The sequence below is a fragment of the Pimephales promelas genome, chromosome 23 (genome assembly GCF_988280905.1).
Source record: "Pimephales promelas chromosome 23, fPimPro1.hap1.1, whole genome shotgun sequence".
NCBI lineage: Eukaryota > Metazoa > Chordata > Actinopteri > Cypriniformes > Leuciscidae > Pimephales > Pimephales promelas.
Window position 1 is genome coordinate 3,840,742 of NC_142791.1, and position 19,924 is coordinate 3,860,665.

The following is a 19,924-nucleotide window of genomic DNA, read 5'->3' on the forward strand; positions in this document are numbered from 1 at the left end:
CAAATAAACCCTTTAGTACGTGTATGAGAAATTAAAACCAATATTTCTATTATGTTAATAATGACACTGAGGATGTTTTTGCAATGAACTTTTCTTTATTAAGATGTTTTAGGTCATAGTACAGTGTTAAAAATAATGGTTAAAATACAGCTGAATGCTCATCTTGCCTTTAAAAAGACATGGTCAGTGTGGGTTGAATTAAATCCTCATGTGATCAAAGTTTAGTTTATTAAAACGATAAATGACTACTGTACGTTCAAAAAACAATTACACATTTAAAAGTGAGAACATTAACAACTGAACAAATAACAATTGCAGCATCTTAAAGATCTTAACAAAGAAATTACATTAGTGAAAGGCAACACATTCTTTGGTTTGATCATTTTTTGATACGGTCCAAAACAGACCAACAACAAAACCTGTTAGTTCTCCCCAAATAAATGAGTGTAGAGTTAAAATGCAACAAAATACAGAAATACCTCTTTATATATACACACACACTGCATGAGCCTTATGTTAGCATACCATATTTTCACAATGAGGCCTATAAAATCAAGTTATTATCCTTAATCTTAAGCCATTGCAGTTAATAGATTACTCTATGTAGCAGCCAAATGCAACAAACACTTAAATAATAAAATAAAGCATTTTTAATAGCGTCACATAGAATACTTCAAATATAGGTATTATGTATGCTATAAATAAGTTAAGTTAAGCTTTATTTGCCATTTGTACCGGTACAGCTATACAGGTGCATAGGAATTTTTGTAGCAGAGCTCGTTGAATCAAACATAAAAGATAAACATTAAAAACAGCTAACAAACTACACAGCACACACAATGGACTTTAAGAGATCAAGACTTAAAAAATACGTTCAACGTCAACGACGAGCATCTTAATCCCATGTTAAGTAACCCCCCACCCCTACAATTGTTATTTTAAAATTACATTTAAGATTGCTCCACGCTAAACAAAAAGAATATTGCACTGTCCCAAGATACTACATAATATAAATATTTAAAAACAAACTTACTATAATAAGTCTTATCTATAATAAATATACTCTTACCCTTATCTATACTCTTACTATAATAAATAACACCTGTCATTTTACAAAAATGAGGCAGACACATTCGTTCCTTCTGCCATGTCCTTCGCCATCAGTCTCACAGTAGCTGGAAAGAAGCTGTTATAGAACCGCACCCTGTGTGAAATAATACTGTCCGGTCTATTATATCTCAAGTTGTATATTGAGTGTTTAGGTTTAAACATAGAGTGTGCAGGGTGGTGTGTGTCCTTTAGAATGTTCTTAGCTCTCTTCCTGCAGCGTTGTGTGAATAAAGTGTCCATAGAAGGAAGGTCCGATCCAATGATCTTCTCCGCTGTCGTTATTACCCTCTGGAGAGCTCTCCTTTCTGCTTGGGTGGTGCTTCCAAACCAGACAATGATACCATTTGTTAGGATGCTTTCCACAAGTCCTCTATAGGCCTGGATAAGTGGGTTACGGCTGAGTCCTGCCTTCCTTAGCAGCCTGATAAAATAAAGCCTCTGTTGGGCCTTCTTCACTGTGACAGCAGTGTTTATGGTCCAACTCAAATTTGAAGACACTCGCAGGCCTAGGAACTTATGACTCTCAACTCTTTCCACCTCAGTCCCCTTGATTATCAATGGCTGTAGGATAGATTTCTTCCTAAAGTCCATGATCAATTCTTTTGTTTTATCTATATTCAGAATGAGATCATTGTCCTCCCCATATGCCAGAATATTATCAATCAGCTCCCTGTAACCAGTCTCATCCCCACCTTTAATCAGGCCCACGACAGTTGTGTCATCAGCATATTTAATTATAGCAGTGTTGTTCCGGTCAGTACCGCAATCATGTGTGTATAGAGTAAAGAGCTTTGGGCTAAGACAACAGCCCTGTGGTGTTCCTGTGCTTAAAGTGAGCTCAGTTGAGATATTACTTCCCATCCTAACTCTTTGTTGTCTGTTCGTAAGAAAATCCAAAACCCAATTACAGGTGGTGGTTGGGACCCCAAGGTGGACCAGCTTCTTGATTAGCTTTCCAGGTCGGATCGTGTTAAAAGCAGAACTATAATCCAAGAAAAGCATTCTTACATAGGTTCCACTCCGATCCAGATGTTGAAGAGAGAGATGCAGAGCCATGGCCACTGCATCGTCCACTGACCTGTTAGGGCAATAAGCGAACTGTGAAGGGTCAATATTGTCCGGAACCACAGAGTTAATGTGTCTTAGTACAAGTTTCTCTAGACACTTCATGGGGACTGAAGTCAATGCGACTGGCCTGAAATCATTCAGGGTAGATGTGTCTACCTTCTTGGGGACTGGTATAATAGTCGACGACTTAAATAGGTGTGGTACCACTCCCTGTGTAAGAGACATATTGAAGATATCTGTGTACACACCTGCCAGTTGTTCGGCACAGACCTTCAAAACTTTTGGCGATACCCCATCAGGTCCAATTGACTTACGGGGATTAAGCTTATCAAAAACCTTCCGAACCTGTTCTTGTGTGACCTGAAGCGCACAGTCCTCAGTATTAAGACAAAGTTTTGAGGGAGTGTCACAATTCAGTCTATCAAATCTAGTATAAAAATGATTAAGGCAGTCTGGTAAGGTGGCATCTCTAGTCTCAGTCCAATTTAAAAGTGACATTAGTGTTGTATCTGCTTATATTGTTTAACTGCATACTTTTGCAAAGTCTAGAGGCTGATCAGGAAGGTCTTCGAGTAGGGCCGGGTTTTTTCTGTAGATGTAAGCACTCGCGTCTGCATCGTCCATCTGCACCAGCTCAGCCAATGAGGAGACACAAGTGTCATGGTCGTTCAGCATACCTGGCAAACGAGAGGACTTACGCTGGATTCGTGTTGATCGTCGCACAGGTGTCAGAAACTTTAGGTCTTTGATGGTGCTTTTGCGTCGCGAGCCACTGGCTGGTGCGGTTTCGCAATCGATTCTCTTTTTCACACTACAAGGGTATGAAGAGAAAACCAAATTAATATATGAAGAGTTCAGATGCAAAAGCCTCTAAATGCCATTTGAAATTTTCTTCTTTAATGATGATTTTTATCAAACTTGTATATTTAAGTTCAGTAATTTCACTTAAATAACAATTAATAGGTAATTATCATTGCCATTTAAGTGAAATCACTGAACTTAAATATACAAGCTTGATAAAAATGATCATTCTAGAAGAAAATTTCAAATGGCACTTAGAGGCTTTTGCATCTGAACTCTTCATATAAACATTATAAGGCCCATTTACACCTAGGACAATAAGTAGAACCGTAAAGTTTTAATAATTAATCTAATTACCCTAAACTCACCTTTGCAGGTATGGAGTCGTTTTCACATTGTATTTCACAATGGAAGCCCCTTCCATCTCTGGAGTGACACTCCTCATCTCATCATCACTGTCATCTTCACTCTCAAAAGCCTTTTTCTCCTTAGGTTCCTGATCCTCAAACTTTACGCCAGCCTTCTTAGTGTCGCTCTCTGAGCTTTCCTCACATCTCAGTTCTACCTCTTCCAGAATTTCAAACATTTTATCCATTTCATGCTCCTCCACTTGTCCTTCCATACTTTCCTCTGCCAACGCATCAGTAATGCCTGTCAGGGACAGGCAAAAACATGAGCAATTTATGAAAATCACATCACGACTACAAATTGGTTTACTCTGTTCATACTATACTAGAATTAATTTGCAATTACAGCATAAAGAATTCACATGAGACTCACCATCTTCACAGGATGAGGGCGTCTCCATTGCCTCCAGTTTATCACACAGGTTTATCACCAACTGCAAAACAGAAATAAGTTACAAAATGACTATACACATGATCGAGTGCATGTATATGTGTGTGACAAATAAGACTCTCTTATAGTTCTTACCGACTCCATCCTTATCTCTGGGTCGACTGGCAGATCCATGTCACTGTTGTCCAGCAAGTCTAGTGTGGTGTTCATAATATTGCTTGCTCCGCTAGAATACACTGGTTTATTGTCGGGGACTTTAATATCATCAGTTTGGTTGTTGGTCTGCAATGCAGAGGTTGGTTTTACAGCCTCAGTTTGGGTGACAGGATTAGACTTGGCACCAATTGGGGCTTTGGGTCCAGGTTTTAGAGCTGGTTTTTGTGAAAAGGTTGCCGACTTTGCAGAGACCGGAGGCCTCTTCAGGGTCTTTCCCTTAGATGCCAGCCACTCTGCAAGCTTTGCTCTGAAAGCAGAATATAAATTAAAACATTAGCCAACCATATTAATATATCCTCTGCTATCATTCACACTTGTCTAGCTATAATTGATTAGGTTTTGATCAAAATATGACTGAAGTTTCTAAAATAAACAACCATTCAAATGTTGGTGTAATATTTTTTGAAAGAAATCTCTTATGCACACCAAGGCAACATCTACATTTATTTGATCAAAAATAATTGCAATTTAAAATAACATTTCAATACATTTATCCCTATGAAAGCTAACATTCATTTTCAGTAGGGCTGGGCAACGATTAATCGCAACCAAAATAAAAGTTTGTGTTTATGTAATATGTGTGGTGTGTATAATTATTTTATATATATAAACACACACATGAATGTATATATTTCAGAAATATTTGCATGTATATACTTTATATATATTTATACGCAATTAATATTATGTATAAATATTTGATATATTAAGAACACATTTTTCTTAAATATATACATGCATGTGTTAGTATTTATATATACAAAATAATTATACACACATATATCATGTAAACACAAACTTTTATTTTGGATGCGATTAATCATTGCCCATCCCCAATTTTCAGCAGACAGGGTCTTCAGGGTCACATGAACCTCCAGAAATCATTCGAATAAGCACATTTTCTTATTATTATCACCATTTAAAAGAGCACTACTTGATATTTTTTTGGAAACCATGATATATTTAGTTGCAATTTTACCGTCAATGCATCATTGCTGAATTAAAGTATTAGTTTCTTTGTCTTTTCCTATAATAATCTTCCCTTCTTAACTTTTTAATGGCAGTGTATACAACTCACCTTCTCTCTTCAGCGTTATTCATCTGCAGTTTGTACTGGCTGATTGTACTAGTGACAGGTCTGATTGTACTAGTGACAGGTCTGCAGACATTCTGTTGAGTGGTGGCTGGTTTGGGTTTCGCCATCTCTTGCTTCTTTGAAGCGGTGGGTCTGATGGCCGAGCGCCCTGTAGCCAGAGGGGCTGGCCTGGGGGGACCACAAACCCGCGGGGCACCTGCATGAGAGATGGAGCCCGACACCTTCGGAAGTATCCGATTATGGGAAACTGACTTCTGGACTGGTTTTTCAGTGGCATTCAGCGGGACATCAGAAACAGATTTCGGTCTAGATAAGTTGACTCTGGGTTTAGTGGACGCCGGCAGGGAAGTAACAGACTTGGACCGGACTTTAGGCAATTCAGGTTTTGGAATCACTTTCTTTTCTGTGGTCTTCGCATCACCACTGGGTTTTCTGAAACAGTCTATTTTAGACTGTACCACACGGCCTTTATATGTACCAGGTTTGGATTTCTGAATGGCAGAGACAGTAGAAGGTGGTTTTTGAACTTCTTCCACAAGCTTCCGGTGTCTTACAGTCTGCTGCGTACGGAAGGCCTGGCTTAGTGTGTTGCGCTTCGTGGGATCAGCATCATTAGATTTAGTCTTCACTCTAACATCCTTTTCTCTCTCTGTTTTTCGAGAGTTATCCTCCTTGAGATCGTTCTTTGACTGAAGAGGTGCCGATTTATTTATCGCTCTTTGTTTTGATGCATTACTGTAGACTTGATTTTTTGGGCCACAAACTGGTTTATTGTTCTCCTTGTTATTCTAAATAGAAGTAATCAAAGAGCACAATTAAGCAAACTACATTTCATGCATACTTAGGCATATTTAACACGTTTATGTGAGAAATAAATGTTCTAATCGAAATCTATGAAAGAACTGCTTCACAATATGCAAAGTTACCTTTCTCATCACCACTGACTCCATTCTGTGCATAGGGGAAAGGACAGTTCTTCAAAGATGATGATCTTCCCTGCAGAAAATCACATTGTTATAATGGTCAAACAAGCAAACCAAGAAAAGATGTCTCAAGTTTACCTGCCTAATAGTTTTTAAAACAGCAACATTTCCCCATTGACCCCCCTATCTGTGTGTATAAAAGTGTTATTTAAAAATTAATATACTAAGAAAGTATTTTTTTATATTTTAATTTAGCTTATATTTTAAGTTTTTGACATTGTGTTGTTCTTGATTTCACTTTTATTAATAGTTATAATATAAAAGATTTTTTGGGACTTTTTATAACTGCATTTTAGTAACGTTAGCTAACCCCAAAACCCCAAAAGGCTCCTGCGTTTAATAAAATAATGCAAAAGTGAATGCTAGATTTGTCAATATTTATGACAAATATATAATGACATGACAGATATATTTTTCTATCTGATGACGATAGACGCTAGGTAAATTAAGAGAAAAACATATTTTAAAATGGAAACAGGTGGTGGTTGCATCCAGACATATATGATACCTAAACATGTTTAACATACATAATCAGCGGGTTTCTACTAGTAACGTTAACGTTAAAGAATTAATCAGCAAGGAGTCCCTATTATTCTGACACGCTTCAAACATATCATGGCAATGCTCACAAATCAATGCTAACGGTTGACAAAATAACATCTACTTACGTTATCCGAGGCTTCTTCAATCAGTCAGGCAAGACAAGTATAGGTATCTCAGATTAAAAATGATTTTGAAGAGCATTTACCGTAACATTCAACTACAGAGCACGCTCTTTCAAACAGAGATTTGAGTACAGCGCGGCGAATTGTCGGATTGGTATATTTGGCGATGACCGTTTGTGAGTCACTCTAGCCGACGAAATGTATTGGCTGCTTCTGATCACGTGATAAAAACAGAGTCGGCCCGCCCCTTTTCTGAAAACTGGGTGCTGCCTGTTTTTGAACCAAAATAAAATTCCTCTAATAACTGCTCAGTGCTCAGTGTTTGGACGAACACACTTGACCTAAACTCCAATCTAATCACAATTATGTTTAATGAAATGTTTAAAAATATGAGAGGTAAATTGTGTTTATGGTTTTTGCAAGTCAAATAACATGCGCAAGCACAATGGCTTATCCAACATGGTGGATGTAGCATGTCTTAGAAATTATGTAAGTTATACTACTCGATTAAAAAGTTTGGACGCATTCAATCACAGTTCGTCTACTTGTTGTCAGAAAACAATAAAAAATCACATTCAGCCACAAGATGGCAGAGATTCCAAAATCTTGATGCCCTTAGTATTAGAAACTAATTTAGTACCTGTACTGTAAAATGTGCCTCACTTTCAGTGTGTGATAATGAGTAAATAAGGAGCTTATATGTCTCCAACTGTGACCTCAAATTGCTTCCCTCGAGGTTCCCACTTTAAATGTGATATATAATTCATGAGACATTCTGCTGACTGCATGATTTCTGTCACACTTGTATGGTAATTTATGCCCTTTATTCATTTTAAATAAAGAAGGGCAACTAATTTACCTTGTATGTAATTGTGTGTCTGACTCATTTCGATAACAAAAAGAAGGTTGGATAACCAAGCTAGCATGATCAACATTTTTGGTTATTCTGTTTGGACATTGGCCGTGGTCGGAAAGCATTGTTTTCTGTTATACACAATAAGATTTCAAGTGGATGTGGACCTACTTACCATTCACTTCTTTTTAAACATATATAATTTTAAAGTGTATTAATTTAATGTTATTCAGTAAGAGGGGAAAAAACATGTAAACATTATAATGAAAGGTTTCTCACCTTTAAAAATGGAAACATAGTCTGTAATGTTGGTTATTATGAACATACAAATGATTTATTTTTAACTTTGCAAACTCTAAAATTTGAAGACATAGTGGATCTTAAGACTACACAAATTATGTACAAAGCTAAAAACAAAGTACTACCTAGTAATATTCAAAAATGGTTTAAGGAAAGAGATAGTAGATATAATTTAAGAAGGAGAGGAAATCTCTCCAATCAATTGCACGTACCACACTCAAAAGCATGTGCATATCTGTCAATGGGGTAAGGCTGTGGAATAATTTACCTGTAATAATTAAAGAAAGCAATCATATTGTGCAATTTAAAAGAAGGTTTAAAATGTTTATATTAGAAAAGTATGATTTAAGGTAGATTGGGACATATGTCTCATTTCCTCATCAAGAGGATGATTTGAATTATTATACAGTCTGTTTCTTGCCATTCCTAATATTCATATTATTGTCAGTATTACATTTTGTGTTTTTTGTTTATTTATTATTTTTGTTTTTGTTGTTCACATTATAATTGTATTGTGTGACTTATTTTTAGATAAAATGTACTGCAAATGATTAAGTTTTTTTTTTTTCTCAAAAAGGATAAATTATGATATTTTGTAAAGAGAAAACCGTAGCCGTTTCAAATCTAGATTTGTAAAAGGGGAAGGTAAATATAAGTTAGCTTCTTCCTTCTCCTTTTTTCGATATTCTTTTTCTTCTCTTTTGAACATGCTGAGATTTTGTTTTTATTATTTTTTGTTTAAATATACTCTGTTATAAATGACCATGTTCTGAAGAGGAAATGAAAAGAAATAAATTATTCATTCATTCATTCATTCATTCATTCATTTATTCATTCATTCATTCATTCATTCATTCATTCAAACATCTTTAATGTAGCACTTCAAACTTCACATATCACTCAAAACATCAAAAACAAAATCTTACATTCCCTGTTTTGTATTTAATCTACGCTAACACTAAACCTTGTCGTGTACTATTAAACCACTTCTGTGATATGAGGGATAATAGAATTGCTATCTGTCTATGCAGACTTGCTCTCTTTGGTTTCAAATGAAATGCCTTAAAGTCTTAAAGTCACCATGAAATCAAAATTGAACATTCTTTTTGTTTAAAGGAATATTGCAGTATTTGTTATAAATAATATTATCATGCTACTAAAAAATACCCCCCCCAAAAAAGTACCCTTTTTTCTTGTATGAGAAGCCATTTCACTCAGATATACGTCACAATAGGGAAGATAAAGACTATCACAACTTATTTTTCATGTCGACTTTAAGGCTGGAAAACACAACATGGCTTTTGTCCAGATTTTTGCCCTGAATTACAGTTGCTGCTTGTTGCCGAAATTAGCTGCTGAAATTGGGCAATTGGAGTTGATTTTGTAGAAAAGTAGTGTAGTGTATTGACATTGGGCACAGAATCTGATTAGCTTCATACTATGAATAATATGACTAAGACCATATGATGCATCTTCTAGCAACAAAGGCACATATTTCTGCATGAGTTTGTTGTGTTCACTGCCTAATATGTTAAAATTTGAACAGATTTTAAGTGTATTCCAGCCTCGATTGTTGTGAAATTACCTCAGATAAGCTCATTAAGATCCATTCACACTAAGAACGACAACTATAAAGATACTAGAATGATAAATATCAGTGTCCACACCAGCACATGATAACGTTCTGCTTACTATAGTTGTCATTGGCTGCTTTACATGCTTGCGCTCCTCAAAGTTGAATGGGTTTAGATTGGCATCAGATTTCAATACCACACCAGTCTAAAACAGTGTTGTGAATATAAAATATCTGGCCAAAGGCATCTGAGCATCTTATTCAAAGACATACCTGATTCGAGAATGGGACATGGACCATAGCAAGAGTAAAGTGTCCAACAAAACTATTGAGCTAAGAAGAAATCACAGAGCAGTGATGAGATGAGCTTAATACATATAGACAGCTAGTTTTCCCTGAAGTCAGCCAGATTCTGCTTATCTTTGCTGAACAAAGTGATACACGTGTCAAAACTCCACCATGTGTGACATTGATTTTCTGTCGTCTTCCAGCACTGTTCTTCTCACGGACCGGTTCAGCTTAATCAAGGAGGAAACTGTTTGAACCTTTCCTCCACTTAGTCAAGTGTTAAACCAGGGGAGGTTTGATGAAATGCTGTGATTATCAATAACAGTTCATCTTATTCAGGCAGGCATGCATTCCTAAAACAACAGCTGACTGCAGTGTGTGTGTGTGACGGTTTGCTGATGGTGCTAAATGGGAACAGCAGATCGTCAATAACTTCTGATCAGCCTTTACATCTCCTGCAGTATATATCCCTGCGGTTTCACATTCCAGCGGCGAATTCTCCAGCACTGCATCTCCCTGTCAGAAATTAACAAGAGGCAATCCATCATTCGAAAAGAGAAAGATACGTGCAGGTTAAATATACACAGATCATGCAGATAAGAAATGACGTTTCCTGAGTGTCTGTCTAAGGCATTAAAAACACTAATGCACTAACATGAATGATTTTACACTCAACAACTGAGTTTAAATCAGTATTTATTTACAAATACAGGGCATTTATGCATGTGATTGTGATATATAAAAGTTGTAAATAACAGACAAATATATCAGAAAATATATTGGCAAACATACAATTGGCAAATACACAGTCTGTTGTTGCAGCGAGACATTTGAGTCAATAACAGGACATGATTGAATGCATAATATAGAGTAGGTTATTATAATATCACAATGTACTAAAATGCAACAACATAAGCCACCAAGAATACTGTTATTACACAAACACAACAGATAAATGAGAGTAATACAGTAAGTCCCTTTTAACTAAAAAGGTCAAAAGTCAATAGGTCATTTGACCTTTCTTTTTGATCATTTCAAATGCAAAAGATTCCAATGCAGGTCAAAGGTCAGTCACAGAAAAAATCTCAAGAGGGAACTGCCGTGGAAAGGGCAACGTTCAGTCATGTCTCCTTGTATATGATAAGTGTCAGGGAAGCGAAAAATGAAAGTATGTGGTGTTCATAGTTTCCTCTACTGTTGTTTGGTCTTCCACATGTTTAGTAAGGGTAGTGTTTCTGTTTCTTCCCTGCGAAACATGCCATCCACGTGCACAACAGCATGGCCAGCACAGCCCCAGCCCCGGTGCAATAATAAGCCCATCCGATCTCACAGGAACCTGGAACAAACATAAAAACATTCAAAAGTTGGCCTGTTTTTAAACAAAAACAATGTATTTTGACCTAGGTACAGAATTTGTTTACTTTAATAATTTGTTATATTTGTGGAAATTAGATTTTACACACACACACACACAATGTGGAAAATCTCATTTTGAAATATTTGGGGTTGGTAATGCCTAGGTTAAAATTACACGATTTTTTTTGTCTGTTACGATAGTGTCGGATTACGCGATTTTGACTCCGAAAATCTTGTGTCGTGGACTAGACACATGTCAGACTACACGTTGCTTCCTGACCAGTCATCGCGTGGGGTCTTTAAGGACGCGCATGATGTCATCGCGAAGGCGAAATTAGTAGCGAGTGACTTCCGGAAACGAACATAAACAAACAGTTGATGAAGCGATGAGTGTTGTATTGGCTGTCCTGTGTTCAGAAAAAAAGTAAAAAAAGAAAGAAAACCCGACAACGGATACGTTCCTGGATTGCTCGAAGAGGACAGTACGGGCTCAATCCTCCAAAGAGAACTTGAGGTAAAATATTGTTTTCTTATATATTTTAACTTTTAGTTTTAACGTTAGCACCATCGTCTCTCTTTCGTTACGCCATTTTTGAAAGTTGTGTACGGAAAAGCTTCTGTGCTCCTATTGGTCAACCTCATACATGTGACGGAACCGTTAAAAAAAATTAAACATGCTAGTCTTTTTGTCGTGATGTGAAGCAGTCATTCTGTCGGGATGTCGAGATGATACGATCGAATCTTGCGTCCCGGCGCCCGTCAAATGGATCGTGCCAAAATCGGGCTAAAATAGTGTAATCTGAACCAGGCATAAGATACATTTATCAGGCTGGAAAAGCCGAAAATAAAGTATTCAAAAAAAAGAAAAAAAGAAAAAAGATACATTTATCAGGCTGCATCAAAAATTCTGTAAAAACAGTAATATTGTCAAAAGGTATTACAATTTAAAATAACTGTTAATTTTTATATATTTTTAAATGTAATTTATTTCTGTGATCAAAGCTGAATTTTCAGCATCATTACTCCAGTCTTCAGTGTCACATGATCCTTCAGAAATCATTGTAATATGAGGATTTGGGTCTCAAGAAACATTTATTATTATTATCAATGTTGAAAATATTTGTGCTGCTTAATATTTTTGTGAAAAAAAAGTTAAAATGGACACCATTCATTTGAACATTATAAATGTCTTACTGTCACTTTTGATCAATTTAATAAATTCTTGCTGAATAAAATTAAAATGATGCCCAACTTTTAAATGTTAGTGCATATAAATTGTAATAAGTCTCATTTAATGTAGATTGATATCTAATATTTTGCCTTATAGGCCTAAATTAAAATGTGAAATATTGCGTCTCAGTATTTATACCAACGTACCAAGATCGAACTGGTCAGAACTGTTGCTGCAAGTCTGCCTGACCTCTTCACTGTCCCATCCTAAAGGATACAGGGCACATCCAGATCCGATCAGCAGCCCTGCAGAGAGAAAAAACACACTATGAATACAAAGAGACCCAAACACAGAACTTTAAGCCAAGACTAAGAGAGCTGACATAGTTCCCTGCTATGAGGAGAAGAAGAACGTGATATCTCCTGAAGAATAGACGATAGCCATGAAAGCCATGATAGCTTCACGCATTTTATCATCAGTCTGAAAAGCTATTATTTGTTTTACTGCGAACGACGCAGGATCATTAGCTTGTTTTTTTTCCCCATTTGACATAGATACTCCATCACACGCAAATGCAAACACACACCTCCGCAGAGATTATAAAACACAAATCTTGTTTTCAAAGGCTCAAGATCCAAACAGCCATGAAAATATGATAATGAATGCAGCAAGTAGCTTATTTATAAACGAGCTTCTTGGGAATTATTTCATATTTCCCCTTTTATGTTTTTACCAATTCAGCAAAAATAAACAGGCATGTAATTCCCACCAGAAATATATAAAACTGTAGTTTCACTGTGACTCCTCCTCTCTAGTGATCTCTAAATCCTTAACAGAATGTTTCCTCATAAAAAAAAAACAGCAAACCATGTGCCTTCATCTATTTCAATGCCAGGCTCTTTTCTCAGTGAGTATACTGATATGTCATATATATATATATATATATATGTGTGTGTGTGTATGCAAGTGTTTATAGGTGTATATGCATGGAAGTTTATATGTATATGCGAGTATTTATAGGTGTATGCGTGCGTCAAGTTTATATGTATATACAAGTTATTCACAGGTTTATATTCATTCATTACTAACATAATATTTATTGCTATGGATTTCATATTAGTGTGCGCGTGTATTTCATTTATGTATTTTGAACATCCAATAGTTTATGCGTGTATGCGAATAATTTATAGATGTATATGCATGTGTGTTATGCATGTATTGATAAGCGAAGTTTGATTTAAATCCTATGTGGCGCCATATATATATATATATATATATATATATATTAGGGCTGTGCAAAGATTAATTGCGATTAATCGCATCCAAAATAAAAGTTTGTGTTTACATAATATATGTGTGTGTGCTATGTATAATTATTTTGTATATATAAATACACTCACATGCATGTATATATATATATATGAAGGGTTCAGATGCAAAAGCCTCTAAATGCCATTTGAAATTTTCTTCGTTAATGATCATTTTTATCAAGCTTGTATATTTAAGTTCAGTAATTTCACTTAAATAACTATGATAATTACCTATTAATTGTTATTTAAGTGAAATTAATGAACTTAAATATACAAGTTTAATAAAAATCATCATTAAAGAAGAAAATTTCAAATGGCATTTAAAGGCTTTTGCATCTGAACTCTTCATATATATATACAGTATTTACGTGCAAATAATTCCTAAATATATACATGCATGCATATGTATTTATATATACAAAATAATTATACACAGCACACACACACATATGTGTAAACAAACTTATTTTGGATGCGATTAATCGCAATTAATCTTTGCACAGCCCTAATATATATTATATAGAGATGTGAGAGAGAGAGATGTGCATACTATGTGTGCCATGTAATGTTTGTTTCTCTTTGTGTCTGCAAACAAATGATGGGTGTGTGATCATCTCAAGTTGTCTGTGCAGGGTAGTTTTGGTCTGAGTCTGAGATAATGAAAGGACAGAGGATTGAACACAAAGAACACTCCCCACTGCCGTGCAAGCTAAATCCCAGTAACAAAGATTATTTCTGGAACAAAGCACTTTCATTTGTACTTACTTTGATGTCATGGATATTCTTTGATATAAAAAAGTCTGGATTCCAACAGTATTATTCTAGTTCTAATCACTCCTTTCTATAGATTTCAAAACTTGTCTTTGTCTTTAAAATTCTTCAAATGTCTCCTTTCCCTGCATCCATTGAAGCAGACCTGAAAATCCATTAAACTGAGTCAGGCACTTATAAAAATGACATTCTACTTCAGAGTTCAAAACGACAAAGGAATACAGAGAGAAGGGAAATAGCCTTTTACGTGCTTCACTTTCCTGTATCCTGCAATCACAGAAGGTATGAACGAGTCATCGATAAGTCGATATTGGGCAAGTTTATTATGTGGATGTTTATAAATGTGCAGAAATGAACTTTATGGATTGCAGCGGCATACTAATTTCACTCGCTGGCACGTGCTTGAGCACATATGGTGAGGTTGCGAGAACAGCAGTTCTCCTTGACAAAACCAAGACAAAAATGGACTGTCGCAGTACTGTGAAACGAGGAGGTCCTTTGGTCACAGAAAAGGTGAGGAAAAATTGACAGTGATAAAGTGAATGAGAGGGACGGAGAATTTGAAAAAGCAGCTTATTGGTCTGCAGTGGGCTGCTGGTTGCACTGTGTTTTCAAAGTCATTTTACCAAGTAGTTCACTTTTGAAAAAACTTTTGCTGATAATTTACTCACTCCCATGTGATCCAAGATATATATTTCTTTCTTTCTTCAGTCGAAAAGAAATTAAGGTTTTTGATGAAAACATTTTTATATGGATTTTTCTCCATATAATGAACCAAACGGTTCAAGATCCAAAAGACACTTTCAGTGCAAACTGCAAACTTCATGCGTGTTTGAATAACACACTCTAAAAAATGCTGGGTTGTTTCAACCCAACATTTGGGTCAAATATGGACATTTAAAAAAATGCAATTAAAAAAAATGTATGAAAGTTGAAGTTGGGTTAAAATTTGAAATTACATTTTAAACCCAACATTTGGGTTAGTCCACATTTTATCCAAATTTGGGTTAAAACAGCGCAGCATTGTTTAGAGCGCAGGATGAAAAGGAAAACCATTATGTACTGGGGAAAGTGTCGTATCTGTAGCTGCAATACATTTGGAGGGAATCAAGTATAAAGACGCGTGAGAGAGAAGCAAAGGAGAACAGAATCCAGGAAACACTACTTCTGAGCATCACGTCTCTAAGGATTCTCATGTTGCTCACATATAAAGATCAAGCTCTAACCTGAAACCCATAATCCTGTTTTAAACCCTCATCTAAACACAATTCTCAGCCTGCATAGAGAGTGGCAGGGTGTTGAATTTTCATTCAGTCCACAAAAACAGAGATCAACTTCAATCTTCTAACTCTCGTGTCACATGCGTTGCCAATACTTGCTTTCAAGACCCTGAAATACAATGAGTATATAGGTTAATATCAGTGAATTAGTATTAGTCAATGCTTGTCATGTAAGAAATATGAGTTAACCTCGTCATTTTTATTTGAGAGAAAATCTTTTAATTTAGTAACTGATGCAGCATTTATAATTTCAAACACATTTCTAAAAGTCTAAATATCTCACCACAGATCCATTTTTAAATAAAAAATAAAAAATTAAAGTAGTTCACTTAATATATAACCAAAATTGGTAATTTAGAAATGTATAATCTATAAAACTAAGTAAGAAAAAAATATATACACAGATATTTCATAGCATAGTAAAATAAAATATAAAAACAACTTGCACCCCTGCTTGGGACAACAATGGAATAGGTTGTTTTCTAGATGTGATAAGTAATAACTGTATAGTTTTTGTGAAATACACAAGGCAGATGGTCTATTGTCAACTCTACAGTGCTCACACAGCCTGACAACACCTCAGGAAATGAGAGCGCCAACACAGGGACAGCTGAGACAACTGTCTTATCACTAGAGCAACACCTCTGATTACTTACGCAAGCTCTCTTCAGTGAGTGCACATAGATAGGACCTTCATACAGTATCAATACCAAGTGTTTTCCACTGGGAACAAGATATGCTGTGGAGGAAGGGACAGCATAATCTAAAAGGAATGACGGGAACTTCACATTTCACTTGCAATCCCGAAGATCTGCTGTCGGGAACGCGTGCGTATCAGTAACTCGTAGATTCAGTAAACACGATGATAAGATACATCTCTTATCCTGACAGCAGACAACAGTCTAAAACAACTGAATTTTAGTTAGTGAAACAACTTTCATCTCCACAGCAATCACTCACCCCATCCTCTCTGTCCATTCAAAGACTTTAGTATTAAAAAAGAAAAAAGAGAGAGGATATCACAAAGATATATGGAAATTTGGCAGATTTGGCATTTTCTGCTGCCATGTTAATTTTTCATGACCCTTCCTGAGACCACAGAAGGAAAAACAGGGACCAATATTAATAATAAATATAGCTGCAAGCAGCAACACGGGGCCAAGCCCAGCAAGGCGCAGCAAGCAGACCATGCACGGAACAGAGCCAGCACATCAAGTACAGCAGCGCAGCAAGCATTTAAGCACCAAGAGCAGTGCAGAGCCCGAAGAACAAAACATCAGAAATTAAATGTACATGTAAATGTTCTTCAAGCACATCAAGTACAGCAAGTACTTTAAGCACAGCAGAGCAGCAAGCATTTAAGCACCAATAGCAATGCAGAGCCTCAAGAACAAAAACAGCACAAATTGAATACACATGTAAATGAAGCACAGTGAGCATTTAAGCACCAACAGCAGTGCAGAGCAGAAAGGAATTGAAATGAAAACTTATTACACAATTTTAAAGTTGCCCCACGTGGGACTCGAACCCACAACCGGAGTGGTTCAGTATTTGAGATGCATGGTTTAGCATATTGCGCCACTCAGAGGTTGTGAATTTCAAAGCAGCAGGGGAGAGGGTTCAGTGTGAGAATGATTCACAAAAAAGTTCCATGACATGTTATCCAGATTAGCATGCTAAGCTAGCTCAATGCTAAATGTATCTTATGACTTGGTACATCCAATCCTGGCAAAATACACATCCTCGGATTTGTCAGGACGCAGGGAATCGATAAATAGCAATTTTATGATTTTGTGACAAACTGTTCACAAGTTACAGCTTCTGATCCAACTCTGGGTCAACCTTGTTCATTTTGCGACACCATAACTTTTGAAGATAAATTAATAAAAAAAAACAGGAACAGTACTTTTATGCGGCTCTGTCCAAAGATCATTTGAGTGCATGTTTGGAAAAAATTGGACAAAATTTGAAGGAGGAGTAGCAAAAAAACTGTTTCACGTTTGCTCCAATATAGCGGCCAGTCACATTGTTCAAAAGTAACATATGAGATATCGTTGAAATTGGCAGAACCCAAGGAATATTTTGACATATAGAAATCAAATTTCAAGCAATGTTAGCAAAAGTTATAAGCGTTTTTTCAAAAAACAATGATATCTCTGGAACACTAGGTGGCGCTGTGACCAAACTTCTCAGGTATTTCCGGGCCATGCTAATGGTGATCCATACCAATTTTGGTGAAGAAATTTCAAATAGTTTAAAAGATATTGCAAATTATGACAAAATTCAAAATGGCAGACACGTGATACATCCCATCATGGCAAAATCGATATCCACAGATTCGGCATGATCCAGAGAATCCATAGATACCACAATTATGATTTTCTGAGAAACTGTTCAAAAGTTATTGGCCAAAATAGCAATTTCGCATATCTCACGACCCGTAGGTGGCACTGTTCCCAACTTTGGCATGTCACCTCAGAACATGGTTCCGATGAAGTGTACCAATTTTCGTTTTGATTGATCAAACTTTGGCCGAGATACAGCCTCTTAGCCAATTTTGGGTGGACCTTGTTAAGTTTGCGACACCATAACTTTTGAACAAAGATGAATAAAAAAAATCGGGGACAGTACTTTTATGCGGCTCAGTCTGTAGATCATTTGAGTGCATGTTTGGAGAAAATTGGACAAAATTTGAAGGAGGAGTAGCGAAAAAACTGAGAACTGTACATTTCAAAATGGCCACTACTGTAATGGGCGGGGTCTTAATGTACAGTATTGGTTGTGATCAGCATGATGAGAGGAATCAGGTGTACTAAGTTGCATGTCTCTAGAGCAAAGGGTTCAAAAGTTATAACCATTTCAATGTTGAATTTTTGAACTGCTGGTGGCGCTATAGAGTTGGTCCTAGAGGGTCAAAAATTGGTCCAATTACTATTCATTAGCATCACTACAAGTGTGCCAAATTTCATCATTTTCCTACGTACGGTTCATAGGGCTGCCATAGACTTACATTGGCGGAAGAAGAATAATAATAAGAAAACCAACAGATACAATAGGTGCCTCAGCCCCTTCGGGGCTTGGCCCCTAATTATTTGATACAGTATTACACTCTTAGAAAAAATGGTTCATTGGGGTTCTATATATAAGCATAGGGTTCTTTACTCAACTCCAAAGAACCTTTTATGCTAAAAAGGTTCTATAATGACAAGAAAGAACCCTTTTGGCAACACGGCTCTTTATAGGCTATTATTCATTCATATATTACATTATTCTGCAACATTTTGTAGTTGTAATTAAATTATTGTTTATTTTATATCATATTTTAAGCATGCTGATTTTTGGAGGAGAAAAACTGAAATGGCACTCTTCGTGAGATATTCATCAACTACATAAAATGATATAAATATATATATTTTATAAGCCCTATATCTTGAATTTTGTGATCATTCACATGTGTGAAAAATATGAAATATTTAATCCGGAAAGGACAAAACAAATGATGTTCTCTATAGAACCTTTTAGGGGTTCCAAATAGCGTTGATGAACCTTTTATGGTTCTATATAGAACCCTTTCTTCTAAGAGTGTATATACAATTAAATTATACAATTAATTTTTTATTTTTGTTTTGTTTTTAAACCTCTAGAGGTTACAAAAGCGTATTTCTATGTGTGTAATTCCATTATAAAGTCAATCTTTCTCAAACAAAAATACTTATTTAGTCAAATTATGTCACATGCTAGCCAAGGTTAAAAAATTTTATGCAGTGACCTTAAAAGTCATCTGCAGATCTAAGGTTGTGTCTTCAGAAGAACTCAGTCTTCAAATGTTTGATAATACCACTATCATAGATCACGCTCTGCTCATTCCATACAGTTTGGCACCGGGCAGACGAAAAATGTCAGACGTTTAGCATCTCACTTTGATGTCGGCATAAATCTACCCCTCTTTATTAAAAAGCCTTGGCAGGCTGCGGCCGCTTCGATTGAGAACAAAACCCAGCCGGCCCTCATTCTAACTTGAAAGCCATTCCTCAGAAATGGAGTGTGCTGTCCTGACATAACCATCATTGTCGAGGAAGGGAGGCATTCATACAGTGCTAGTGGGTCTTTTAGGGTTTTGGATATTTCATCATACTGTATAGCTTTTTCATGAACTGGATGTGTGGCTCCATGCCTGCCTTGCACTCTTGCTCTCTCCATGCCACCCACTTACATTCCCTCTGCTTCTCAGAAAAACAAGCATCTCCAAGACTGTGGAGGAAGAAGAATTGTGTTATGCTGGCTT

At 36.2% G+C, this 19,924-nt stretch overlaps 2 protein-coding genes across 3 annotated transcripts in view; both read right to left on the minus strand.

Moving 5' to 3' along the window:
* Positions 1 to 193: 193 nt before the first annotated feature.
* LOC120483141 (cytoskeleton-associated protein 2) lies at positions 194 to 6,916 on the minus strand. Its single transcript, XM_089126281.1, has 8 exons — positions 6,741 to 6,916; positions 6,016 to 6,085; positions 5,072 to 5,877; positions 3,913 to 4,240; positions 3,760 to 3,820; positions 3,348 to 3,630; positions 2,657 to 2,989; positions 194 to 703 (listed from the first exon to the last, which is right to left on the minus strand). The coding sequence occupies exons 2-7, from the start codon at positions 6,046 to 6,048 to the stop codon at positions 2,701 to 2,703; spliced, it is 1,800 nt and encodes a 599-aa protein (XP_088982407.1). The 5' UTR covers positions 6,049 to 6,085; positions 6,741 to 6,916; the 3' UTR covers positions 194 to 703; positions 2,657 to 2,700.
* Positions 6,917 to 10,430: 3,514 nt separating this feature from the next.
* lhfpl6 (LHFPL tetraspan subfamily member 6) overlaps positions 10,431 to 19,924 on the minus strand; it is a 48,185-nt gene continuing 38,691 nt past the window's right edge. For both annotated transcript variants that reach the window (XM_089126289.1, XM_039678169.2), the window contains exons 3-4: positions 12,485 to 12,583; positions 10,431 to 11,087 (exon numbers count right to left, since the gene is read on the minus strand). In XM_089126289.1, the coding sequence (XP_088982415.1) occupies positions 10,969 to 11,087; positions 12,485 to 12,583 (218 nt within the window). In that variant the 3' untranslated portion in view covers positions 10,431 to 10,968. The remainder of the gene's footprint in view (positions 11,088 to 12,484; positions 12,584 to 19,924) is intronic.